This window comes from Cyclopterus lumpus, chromosome 6, assembly GCF_009769545.1.
Source record: "Cyclopterus lumpus isolate fCycLum1 chromosome 6, fCycLum1.pri, whole genome shotgun sequence".
Taxonomy (NCBI): domain Eukaryota; kingdom Metazoa; phylum Chordata; class Actinopteri; order Perciformes; family Cyclopteridae; genus Cyclopterus; species Cyclopterus lumpus.
The window spans coordinates 22,920,474-22,932,666 of NC_046971.1; the positions used below are offsets into that span (position 1 = coordinate 22,920,474).

The 12,193-nt window shown below is 43.0% G+C and overlaps 1 protein-coding gene across 2 annotated transcripts; it reads right to left on the reverse strand.

Moving 5' to 3' along the window:
• Positions 1 to 2,068: 2,068 nt before the first annotated feature.
• Positions 2,069 to 11,175, reverse strand: det1 (DET1 partner of COP1 E3 ubiquitin ligase). 2 transcript variants are annotated; one of them, XM_034535959.1, is made up of 9 exons: positions 10,945 to 11,175; positions 10,017 to 10,334; positions 9,558 to 9,824; positions 9,220 to 9,432; positions 8,086 to 8,309; positions 5,780 to 5,909; positions 5,085 to 5,275; positions 4,029 to 4,220; positions 2,069 to 2,508 (listed from the first exon to the last, which is right to left on the reverse strand). In XM_034535959.1, the coding sequence occupies exons 2-9, from the start codon at positions 10,263 to 10,265 to the stop codon at positions 2,319 to 2,321; spliced, it is 1,656 nt and encodes a 551-aa protein (XP_034391850.1). In that variant the 5' UTR covers positions 10,266 to 10,334; positions 10,945 to 11,175; the 3' UTR covers positions 2,069 to 2,318. The 2 variants fall into 2 exon arrangements, with proteins under 2 accessions (XP_034391850.1, XP_034391849.1); XM_034535958.1 differs by having other exon boundaries at positions 10,017 to 10,369.
• Positions 11,176 to 12,193: the final 1,018 nt, after the last annotated feature.

Below are 12,193 nucleotides of genomic sequence, written 5' to 3' on the forward strand. Positions count from 1 at the left end.
CTTTCTTATTTACTCTACAATCCCTTCTGTGTACAAGTACCTCTGTTTGGGAATGACTGCACGACACTCGAAAGAATATAACTGGAACTAAAGGTTTATGAGTGCTTATTTCGTGATATTTTGTGACGCAGCAGGAGAATCAAACATCCCTTTTTTTCCCAACCACTGCGAGACATGAACGCTCAGAACAAATAATAAAAATGAAATATAATTTTAAAAAGAAGTGTTTTACATCGCAGATCCATTATTGCCGTTACTATATATCTGAGTATTTCAGTGGCAACCCTGCAACCTGTGTCCTCAAAAAAAAAAAAGCCCAAACCTCACACGCTGAAACACGTTTATTTTGTATTTTTGGTGGCGACCGTTGTCTAAATGATCAGACGTGCGTGCGTGCGCTAAGGGACTGCTCCGAGAAGGCGAGCACTGCAACAGGAAACACTTAGGATTGTGGCCTTTTTTGGATTACATTGGTTGCGCTGTTGCCAAGACAACAGCAATTAGAAAAGAATTGGTTACCAAGCAGAGAGTGGTTATGTTTCCGTAGCAACCAAGGTCAAGGAGAAGGCTCTGGGTTTACCTGATTCTTAAGAATAAGACAGCTATGACATATTTGTTATTGCACTAAGTACTGGGAGCCTCTGGGTTCATGTGGTGATGTATTATCCTTGTTTGCGTTGAAGACTCCAGCAGACTCTAACTCCACTGTGCCCTGCTTCCTTTTTGGCTTTTAAACATTTGGGAGGAAATTAAATAGCTGATGATTGTTTACTTTAGACATAAGGCTTACATTTAGTGCAGAAACTGAAAAGATATATAGCAACGTTGGATTGGGTACAAATATCAATGTGTATTGAAGCAACAAAAAAAACTGACTCTTGAACACAAGAGGGGGAAGCACTCTCAGGACACACCCCTGCACATCTCCCACAGGCAATCTTTCAGCCCAAGAGGAGGCGGACAGACCGACAGACAGACGTATAAGAGGAGACTGTCCCGTCTGTCTGTCTGTCTGTCTGTCTGTGCCTGCTGTGTGTGCTTCCTGTAATTAGTTGATTTATCACAGCATGCTGTCTCACGTTACACAAACACGCCATAATGACAATGACATAACACAGCCTCCTTAAACCTCAATCGGTGAGCTAGTATTTACTTTGCTTGTGCAAAAACTAAAAGTGCCATAATACAGCCGCTGCACTCCCGGCGCATCGATCCCCTCAAGACTCCCACCAATTGTGTCATCTCTCCATCTGTAAACACCTTCTTCAGTCTCTACCTTGAACCCCCGTCAGTCTGTCTCTCCCACACACACATGCACACGGCTCCCAGGTCCACTGCAGTGTGTAACCAGAGGCTAGGAGAACACTTAATCCCTCAGCACCTGCTCTCCATACCACCATGACCTCTTGCAGCTGTGTGCGCTTCACCCTTTTTTTTTTGCGATACCGCCGACCTCACATTCATGTCAGGAGTGGGGAGTGTTTTTAGGCCATTTGCATATCTGCAGATTATCTGCGCGTGTTTGCGTGTTTTTCTTAACACATTTGAGCGAAACAGATGTCTCCGCGCTTTGGCCCGCAACACAGAAGGACCTCCGATATAGATGAAATAGGACGCTATATGCTGCAGGAGAACAGACTGCAGGGATCGCTATTTAAATTCAATATGGTGACACTTACACTTAGTCTTGGCTGCTCTTTTGTATGCGTTACAGCTTCGTTACAGAAGCGGCATGTTGAGAACTACTGCTCATTAGGAAATAGATTATTAGATAGGTTACAGGCGAGGTATGATGGGGAAAAGAACTGCATCTGCTGCACGACAGTCGATTTCCAGATTTTTTTTTAAAAGGTCACGCCTGCTCATTCACAAGCTCACAAACGCAGTACGCCAAGCTTTACCCTGTCTAGTATTAAAGTACTCTCATGAGAGCTACAAATAATAATACAATAAAAAAAGTGAATAATTAACTGCATACACTGAAATGCAAAAAAACACATCTACCTTCCATTTTCTGAACAGCAAACAATAATAATAATAATATAAATATATATATACCAACAAAGAGCAAAATGTAGACAGTTTTATTGGCATAAAATATATACAAGTGGTAATACGTAAAAGCGTGTAAAAACAATATAATAAAAAATTAACTCTTTCCCCATCCATGTGAGAAAAAAGAAAGTTTGCTGGACGGCTGGTCCTGGACCAACTGGACAAGCAATTCTGATATGAATGTGCAGCTTTTCGGTGCACGGTAGAAAAAAAGAATGTGTATGTGTGTGTGTGGCGTTTGTCTGCACACAAACACAAGCTCCTCATGCGCAGACGTGCCTCATGTGGAAGTTGACCACGTACTCGGCGTTTGTGCGCTGCACGGAGATGGCAAAGGGCTCAAAGGGGTGGAAGGTGAAGGCGACCAGGCGGCGCACGGCGTGATTCACCGGCCGTCCCAGCAGGCCGGCTTGGATCTTGAACTTCAGCAGGCCCGAGTCCCGTGCGTAAAACCTGGTGGGCGAGGGGGAGTGGAGAGAAAATAGTGCCGTTAAATCCTTCACTTGGTGCGGTCTTTTGAAAGAATGAGTGGACAATAGAAAAAAAAGGAAAGGCAACCAACACAACTTAACAAAATCAAACGCTCTGAGATAAGAAGCCTCCAACAAAACCTGACGTGAGCTATGTCTTGTAAACATATGCTGTAATCTACAGTCATCTGGGATGTCTGGCAGACATATGTTGTTTAGGCTGAACACAAAGATCATGATAAACAACAGCAACAGGAGAATATAAAACAACACACTGTCCACCTACGAGACTGAATGGAGGTGTCCAGTTCCCACAGCCAAAAGGCAGAATGCCATATCTTATCCGGGTAAGAGCGGCATAACGCTGCCACTACTAATTATTGTTTTTTTACATCACAGATCAATGTGAACATTATTCTAGATTAATCACCTTGTTCGGTTATATGAACATTGCAAAAAATAGATATTCCTGAATACCAAAAATTGTCCATCCAAATTATACAATTATATATATATATATATATATATATATATATATATATATATATATTTTTTTTTTTAAAAGAGTGTGTGAGCTCCATATGAAACTCAAATTGAACTTCCTTGTTCTCTTTGCTTGTGTTGCAAACTAGCTATGTTTTAGTGGATACATTGCAGTGTTTTTGGCTGAGCCGGTATGTCGAGCAGGAGGACATGGCCGGTGAGGACAGAAGCTTGTCTCAATGCATCCTGGTACATGTAGGACCTGTACACTGCCGGCACATGTCCACGACCAGGAGAATGACACTTTTTTTCGGTCAATACAGCACACACACTGAGAAATGTGTTAGTTCAATGGTAAGGGCTTCAACTGTTGCCATGGTAATGGCCGCCCAATTAAGTATTCGAATGCATCTGCTGTTTCACCTTTTTTTAAATATTTTTTTTTTATAGATACATTACCGCTAAATTCTAAAATAGCCAATAAGGAATGGTGATCTCACTAGGGGTGGAGGGTATAAAAGGCATAGTAAGAGATGCAGATGTAGTCAGGCATACAGTAGTTTAAAAGGACATGAGCAGCCCATTATAGATAATACTAATGCCAACAATCAAAGTAACTATTTAAATAAAACACTGCAATAATGCATTTGCTTTTTATTACGCGTTTTTTGCAAATAAACAATCAATGACAATTGTAAAAAGATAACATTTAACATTTTTGGGAGGTTTACATTGACTTTGTGATGGTTGAAATTATGCCATGCAATTGCTAAACCGGTGCTTTACCTCTTCAGAAGCATCTATATTGACACTTCAGGAAAAAACAATATACAGTGATATTTACCGTTATCGTCCATACTACAAAATTACAGTGACTACATTTTTTTTTTTAGGCCGTACCGCCCAGACAAGTTCACATTATTCATTACGCATCGACATGCAGTCTTATGTGTTTAGAAGGTGTGTGCGTGTGCGTGTGCGTGTGCGTGTGCGTGTGCTGGCCTTGCCGCAGGCCCGTACCTGATGGGGTGATCTCCGCAGGTCTTGGGCCTCTCCATTACCGACACCCACTTGTCGTCATAACTGAAGAGGGAGAGGTCGAGGTAAGGGCTGCTGCTGTAGGACTGGGCGCTGATGGGCAGCTGACCCAGCAGCCGACGCACCGCCTCGGTGTGCCCGCCGTATTTGGCGTTCACTATGGTGTCCTTAAACCTGAGGCACAGGGAAACAGGGGGGGGTGGGGAGGTCAGCACAACGACATTAAGCAGCAACAGGAGCAGTGTTGTCTTTGTGGTACTCTTCTTGGTTTGGTTTGAGGATCAGAAAAGGAGTGGTGTGCCTAGTTTCCAAAACGAGCCTTTCTGTTTATTCCGAGCAATTTCTTTCAAAACATACCTGGCTAAATTATAATCCAATGTCTCACTGCACACGTTCAACTCTCAGCCGTGAGTTTCAGCCTTTCCTCTTGCAGTGTTTAGTGCTGCACACATGCAGACCTGCAGGCCCGAGTGAACTGGGCTCGCACAAGCCAGCTGTAAATGTTGAAAATCTGGTTTGCCGAATGTGCTTGCCAGCTTTCAATTTCTCCACCACTCTAAAATTCAATTTGAAAGCCCTTTGCCTCGCTCAAACTACCCTTTATCTTCCCTCACACCCCTCCCCCCTTTGTCTGGTCCTCCCTCCTTCACCTTCCACGGAGGGTTTTGTCACCTACGTTGGCGAGTCGAACCACCGAATTCAATCACGGCTCCTCCAGCCATGCCGACAGTCTTAAAGTCTCTCTTCTATATCTAGATTAAGTCCTAAAACTTCCACCTCCTGCAGACAATCGCCGCTGATCCGCATCCCTTCCTAACCGCCTTCTTCAAATCCTCCCTGACATTTGGCTGCACACCAGTTCAGTTCTTTTCTTTTTTTTTCATTCAGAAAAGACTCCTTGGACCCAGCCGTTGGCCAGCACAGTTACGTTCAAACTGACAAACTTTTTTTGTTGTTGTAATTTGTAGAAATATATTTGGCATTTGAATTCAATAATATAAAATCCGACCGCACACGTGGCATTTCTCCTCTCAATACCTTCTTTGGACCTGCCGGGCATAGTTGTTGGAGGAAGCGGAGCAGGGGAACTGGACGGCCTGGCTGTGCAGCGTGGCGTTTCTGAACAGGTCGCAGAAATTCTCAAAAAGCTCCAGCAGCTGGTCAGAGGTGTTCTCAAAGACGGCCAGCACCTCTGTGGACACCATGTTGTACACGACGAAGAACGACGGCTGTGGGAGAAGAGGGAGTGGGTGAAGATTCAAAGAAAAGATTGCACACCGAGGACAGCCAGGAATGGAGAGATGGTTGTTACAGTGGAACAAAACATTTCAGGCATTTGGCTTCTACGTATGTTTTATAAGGAATGAGATTATTTATATATACTTCATTGGTGAGACAAAAAAAAATAGCTGCTCTGCAAGGAATATTTCCCGTAAACAAAAAAAAAAAAAACATACATTAATTAGACCTGTTAGTTACTACATTTAGTGCCGATGTGAATGAGTAACAGGACTGAAGAGAATCTGTAAGATAAACGTTTCCTTGGAGACCTGAAAGAGGAATCCCTGCAATGCAGCACAAAAGACCCAAGAGAAGCAGGGGAAAGTAACAAAGAGAACACTGGGAGGAAATCATTCATTCATATATATATATATATATATATATATATATATATATATATATATATATATATATACACACACACATACATGTATGTATGTATGTGTTATTACCTGCGAGGGATCGGTTACTCTGAGTGTGACCACATCCTCGCTGGTGTATTTAATGAAGAGGTGATGCTCATCCAACAGCTGCATCTTCCACATCCTCAACCTCCTCAGTTGATCAAAAAACTGGAAGAATCTGAGGACAAAACCAAGAGCAGGCTGAACTAAAAAAAAAATCACCAAATGAGCATCAGTACATTATGGAAATGGTTCTTGATCGACTGAAGAGCATCTCTAGGGTTTACAGAGAATAGTCTGAAAAAGAGAAAATATCCAGTGAGCGGAAAAGTGCCTTGTTGATGTCAGAGGTCAGAGGAGAATGGGCAGAGTGGGTAGAGGTGACAGAAAGGCAACGGTAACTCAAATAACTACAAAAAATCATGCTTTAACAGCATTATTTTGTTTGCATTGGGAGGGGCTTAACGCTGCTGCACACATTGACCGAGAACATGGACAAAGGTACTTTTAAATGGACGTTTTCATTTTAAATCTCTACCAGACGCCGTAGTTGATAAAAGCAAAGTTATTTGTAAACACTGCAAACTGGAGTTCTCATCACCGGAGTACCACGAGTATGAAGTACGTCTTAAAGCGAAACTTCGTCAGACTACTTTGGATGCGGCGTGCGGGAGAACTGTCAACAAACCAACGCAAGACAAATGAACAAACGCCACGGCCATGTGGAGAGCAACGGACTGCAGGCCGATTCCTGTCGTGGAAGATGACGGTCTGAGGAGCGTCCATAGAATCACAATGAAAGACGGCGCGTACGAGCCTCAAGACGCACCGTTGATGTGTATGAAACGGAGCGGACTACAAAGATGGCGGCGCTACAACGTGCACCAACTGTTGCTCTCACTGGAGATGACTGGACATCGCTGGGTAACACAGTTATCTCAGAGTCACAGTTCATTATAGTGATGAACTGTGAGCTAAATTCACATGCTTTGACTGTCATGACAACAGAAGACAGACATGTTGCAGAAACGTGTGCGGAACATTGTATTCATGTTGCACAGCAGTGGATAAAATAAAGTCAGCACACTTAGTAGTGCAAGAAATATGATTGCAGTGCGTTTGACAATGTCCTGAACAAATGCAGAACGGTTGTGGTCCACTTAAACTCTCTGTGGGTGACTGCTCAACCTGCATTTATCTTTCTTTGACTGAGATTCTCCAAAGGAAATCCACAGGCTTTACAGACTAAAAGGTCCCTGCACAGTAAATTACACCTGTGTACTTTCTTTTGTGCTCAACCACTTAACGTCACTCTAACAGGGACCCTAACTACTGAACATACACTGTAATGCTGTTCCCTGATAAAAGACTAATGTTTCTTCTGGTACCTGTTCAGAAGAAACAAGAAATAAAAAAGATTTATATTCTGTATGTTAACTTGCTGTTGCTCCCAGAGTGCCTGTTATATTGTTCTGATAACATTAAAGTAAAAGCGTGTAATACACTAGTTTTTAATTCATTATTGAATTTTGCGCATAATGCCATTAATTGAAGAACAGAAAAATCATGCGATTAAATGTGTTCATCTTTGCCCAGCATATATATATATATATATATATATATATATATATATATATATACACACATACATATACACATATATACATACATACTAATAAAGGATTATCTTATATTATCTTATACATACATACATACATACATACATACATACACGGTACATATATTTACTGATAATGTCGTGGCAGTTATGTTCTAACGCAGTAATAAATAACCATCAAAAACACTCAGCAGAGCGTCAATTTTGGAGAGAGCTGTCAGTCTCCTTTTCCTGCTCTGTGAATCCCCTTTTCATTTATTCATTACATCCAACTCAAACATCAGTCATGCAACAGCAAAGACACACAACAACCCAATGACTGCGTTCTTGTTTCCTTGTGTGCGAAAATCGCATTTCAATTGTTGCCGTAATTTCAAAATTGCATTTCAATTGTTGGCGGCATTCTTAATTCTTTCTCCCTGGTTTAACTGAATAATGGATGAATGAATCATTTAATCCACATACTTTAACAAACTAGCAAAATAAAAAAGGTTGCTTTGCAACGCTGCTGCTCGCCCCTCTTCTTCAGACCTGCACTGACAAGGCAATTCAGCTCAGACACATCAAAGATACAAGACACAAGGATTTCTAAATGAAGTGTCAATAATAACGCCATGGCTTCTACTGTGACTAATGGGTGAATAGGATCAACAAGTAAGAGGCAAACACATAGATGGATTAGAGTAAGTGACCTTTTTTTTTAATCCACTGAGAGAATGCGAGTAAGGTTGTCTACCTCCTCTTAGCGGTGGCGCTGCCGTCCTGCTCGGCCCTCCTCCAGAGGTAGACCAGTAGCCTGTGCTTGAGGGAGTTGATGGTTTTGTCAGTGTAGAGGCGGGGGAAGCCCGGCTGACTCTCGGCCTGGGCCTCAGTGTAAACTGCTGAGAGAGTCAAGAGGTCGTCCTCGTAACAGAACCGCCCAATCGTCCTTACATCTAGAAACGTTCCCTCTGGAGTGACCTTGGAGGGGTTGTTAAAAATAGAGAGATGAGTGAGGAAAAAAAATTAAATAATATATAGACGCAGCACGATCTGATCCTTCGTTCTGCGTCGGCTGTCACAGATGTTTTACTTGTGAAGCTTTCATGCAAAGCAATGCAACAAACGAGTGCTCCCCGCTGCCTCTCTGCTGTCGTCTCTCCTTCACTTCGCTGAGCTTCATGTGTGCGAGCACGGGCCGAGCCCCGCCCACAGCTATGACCAAGTGTCAGATTGTTTATTTTATGTTATTTTACTGATTTAGCTGCACTTCACAGTTTTAAAGTCGTGGGAGAAATTCCCTCGAGACAGAAACATTCAGAAAGAGTAGTGGGTTTGCCATTTTATACTTTGATATTTTGCAAAAGAATTAATAAAAAAACATTAATGACCATCTTGGATGCAGGCTTTTTTAATGCAATGTAATCAGAATCAGAATCAGCTTCATTGGCCATGTATGTGTGCACATACATGGAATTTGACTCCGGTTACACGTACGCTCTTGTCGTACATACATTTAAATGTACAAATAACAGGATAAATATAAAAAGACATTAAAGACAACATGCAGATCCATTCCATTGTCAAGCATATCTATTTTATTGTGTTTACCAACTTGAATGCACTTGAATATTGCACTGTGCAACTGTATTGACTTGTAAAATACAAATACCGGATCAGGACTCGAAACAGGAGCAAAAGAAAACTTGATCGGGACATACCGAGCTTTAAGTATGTTAAAGGTCTGCCCACAGCCAAATTATTAACTCTCAGAAAGTGCTCTACCTTTTATAGACGTCAAAACACCCCCCCTTTAACATCACTCACTGGCGTGAAGCTAGAAGTGCAACATGCGTCAAAGATTTACATTTTAAATTGTAAATGCGCTTACCTGAAACACATGTATGGTCTGCTGCTGGACCGACAGCACAGCCAGGATGTTCCTGTAGAGGTAGAGGCCCTGGTTGTGAGATAGGATGATCTTGTCACACTTAAAGGACCTGGTGTCACACAGTCTGCCAGTATGGAGGTCGATAATGTGGAGGGAGTAGTCTTCTAAGGGAGAGCGAGGGTTGGGAGTCACCGATTCGTTGTTGCGATACACCTGGTAGGGGAGGAGATATGGATGAAAGTGGCGGTCTGAGCCAAACTATAGAAGCAAATTTGTAGTTTTTATTTATTTATTTGTTTCATTTCCTTGTACTTTTGCGTGTGTGGCGGCGTTCCTACCTCAAAGAAGTAAGGAGGCGGCTCCTCTGGGACGTACACAGCCGACCCAACAATGACATAGCGGCAGTCGTCTGTGAAGAGGCTGCACTCCCGGTTGAGGTGTTCCCCGTTCGAGGCCACGTTAGTGACGTGGAGCAAGGAGAAGAAGCGCTCAAACAGGCGGCCTCGGATGTTGAGGGAACGCTGGTCATTGGCCGTTAGAAGAGTTTCTCCCTCTTGACCTCGCAGCAGATCCTGGGCCGCTTGGCAGCCTTGATATTCATATATCTGGAGGAAGAACATTGGGATTTTCCTCACATCTTTGTCTCTGTGTATATTGGGTAGTTTGATGGACCAAGTCTAATCCAGTCTGGGCATGTTGCTTTTTGACAGTTAATAATTACACAATATGGGGTTTTAAAAAGGAGTCTAGCGCCAATGTTGAGAGGGCAAAGCGCCCCCTAAATGAACGTCTCTTACCTCCAGAGACGTCTGGTCAGAAGAGAAGGCGATAAAACAGCGTCCATCTGGCGAGAACTTCCTGAGGAAGCAGGGGGGCTTCTCCACGTTGACCACAGTGAAGTTGGGGAAAAGGTTCTGGTGGAAGCACCGCACCCTGTACCAGTGAGCTCCGGGTCGGCCCGAACAGATCCTCCGCCTCTCAAGGCGATGGACCACGTTTTGATTTTGGATGCGTCGGGGCTTCAGGGTCGGGGTGTCATCGTCCATCGCTGCGATTAGAGAACGATCTCAGACCCCTCCTCTTCGTCAAGATGGGCGGCCAGTACTGTGAAACAACTACATCACAAGTGCAATCCTGTTACCTGTGTTTTCTACAGAAAGCCAGAGGGGAGACAAAGAACACACAAGTTATTGGTATGTTGCTTTTTTCATTATTTTTTTACACCTGCAACTGTAGCTGGTGGATTCCGAAATCTCGCAGGTACTCAATAGATTTCAATGTTTTTCCAGCTGGTGAGTGAAACAAATCTCGCAGCCACTTGCATATTTTACCTACATTTGGTTGCTGCTAATTGCTAAAAGACTCGATCATACAATTCCCACAATGCAACGTGACAGCAGCTTTCGTTCGTTCCAGTACAGAGATGAACCCCGATGATCGTCTCGGACTTTAAATAGCTCAATAACACAATACAAGAGTATACCTGCCTTCTCTGGAGCTACGTGTGGGTATAAAGGAACATGAACACTAAAATACTCAGTACAATAGTCGCACAGCCGAGATAGGAGGACTATATCTGACGTTAAGTCTGCTTTGACTCGGATCCAGCTGCACGGCTCAGATCCTGGTCCGTGACGTGTGTCACCGGCTCAGCCAGCTCGACAACAAAGAGCAGCTACCGATAATAACAACATCAGACTTTTGACACGGCCAGCAGCTACTTACTTGTTGTTACTTGTAAGCTCTCAGGGTTCTCCAACTTCAGCTGTTAGCAAGGACAAGTTACAGCTAGCTACCGGGTCGTTAACTAACTCCTACGGGACATGCCCGGCTTTCATTGAACGTTGTGTCGCGTAGTACAAGAGATACCGTTACACTATCACGTGTCTCCAAGTATCCGACTTGCCTCGAGTGTGTATGAGTCTGAGAGCCACTGTGTTTGTTGTGGTGAGCCGGGGAAGGAAACGCAGAAGAAGAAGAAGAAGAGTGTAGCAGCTCGGAGCCTTTTTTAAACAGCGCCACCACATCCTCCCCAGGTGACAAGTGGCATTGCACCCTTTAGCAGTTGAATTAAATAATCGAATGGATTTTGGGATACTGGCGGCAGAAAAAGGTCACAAAAACCACACACAGTGATAATATATGGGGTCAGATCTGACTCAATAATTGCAAATGCACACAGAGAGACTCACAAATGCAAACACAAAGATTCACAAATGCGCACGGAACAATTCTTAAATATGTTCGATTTACAAATGAACACAGAAGTATTTACAAATAAATTAGACTCACAAATGCACGCAGAACGATTCACAAATACATTACAATGCACACATAAATGAATTAGGATTTATATAAATGTAAAAGAAAAATACATTTCTGCATTTCTATGTGGATTCTTCTATTTGTTTGTGGATTTGTATGTATTTATTTGTCGATCGCACTGCATTTGTTTGTGGATTGCTCCACGTGTCTGTGTGGGTTCCTGCCATGGTTGGATTTGCAAATGCGTTTTTTTCAATATAGACCTATCTGTAGCCAATCAGATGTCACCCTCATTTTCAACTGCAAACAGTTACATAGCATTTTACGACACATGCTTGTGAGGTTAAAACTATATATGCTATAATTATATTTACTGATCATCCCAGTGGCACATATTACGCGGTACAATTCTAAGCAACCTTAAGGTGTGACCACACGTGGGTCAAACGTACGCCCGTGCGGATTGAACCAAAGTGACAATTTACTGATCAGTGGAGGACGAGGAGCACAAGTGTTCCGCCAAAAACTTTGAACGTGACCGCAATGGCCTCGACGGAATTGGCGGAGAAATCCCAAAGCCCCTTTTGCCACCGTGCCGACAGTGTATATATATAACTGCCTTGTTTGTTTAGCCTATTTTGTGTATTTGATTTGTTTATCACAGCGTGTAGCATAAGTGAACCCGGAGTCATAGGCGGTCTTAACATAG

Coding starts and splice junctions, on each gene's coding strand:
- det1 (XM_034535959.1), bottom strand. CDS start 10,265: ATGGACGATGACACCCCGACCCTGAAGCCCCGACGCATCCAAAATCAA. Junction 4,221..5,084: donor GCCCGGCAGGTCCAAAGAAG/GTATTGAGAGGA, acceptor CCTGTGCCTCAG/GTTTAAGGACACCATAGTGA. Junction 2,509..4,028: donor TGCGGAGATCACCCCATCAG/GTACGGGCCTGC, acceptor CTCGCCCACCAG/GTTTTACGCACGGGACTCGG.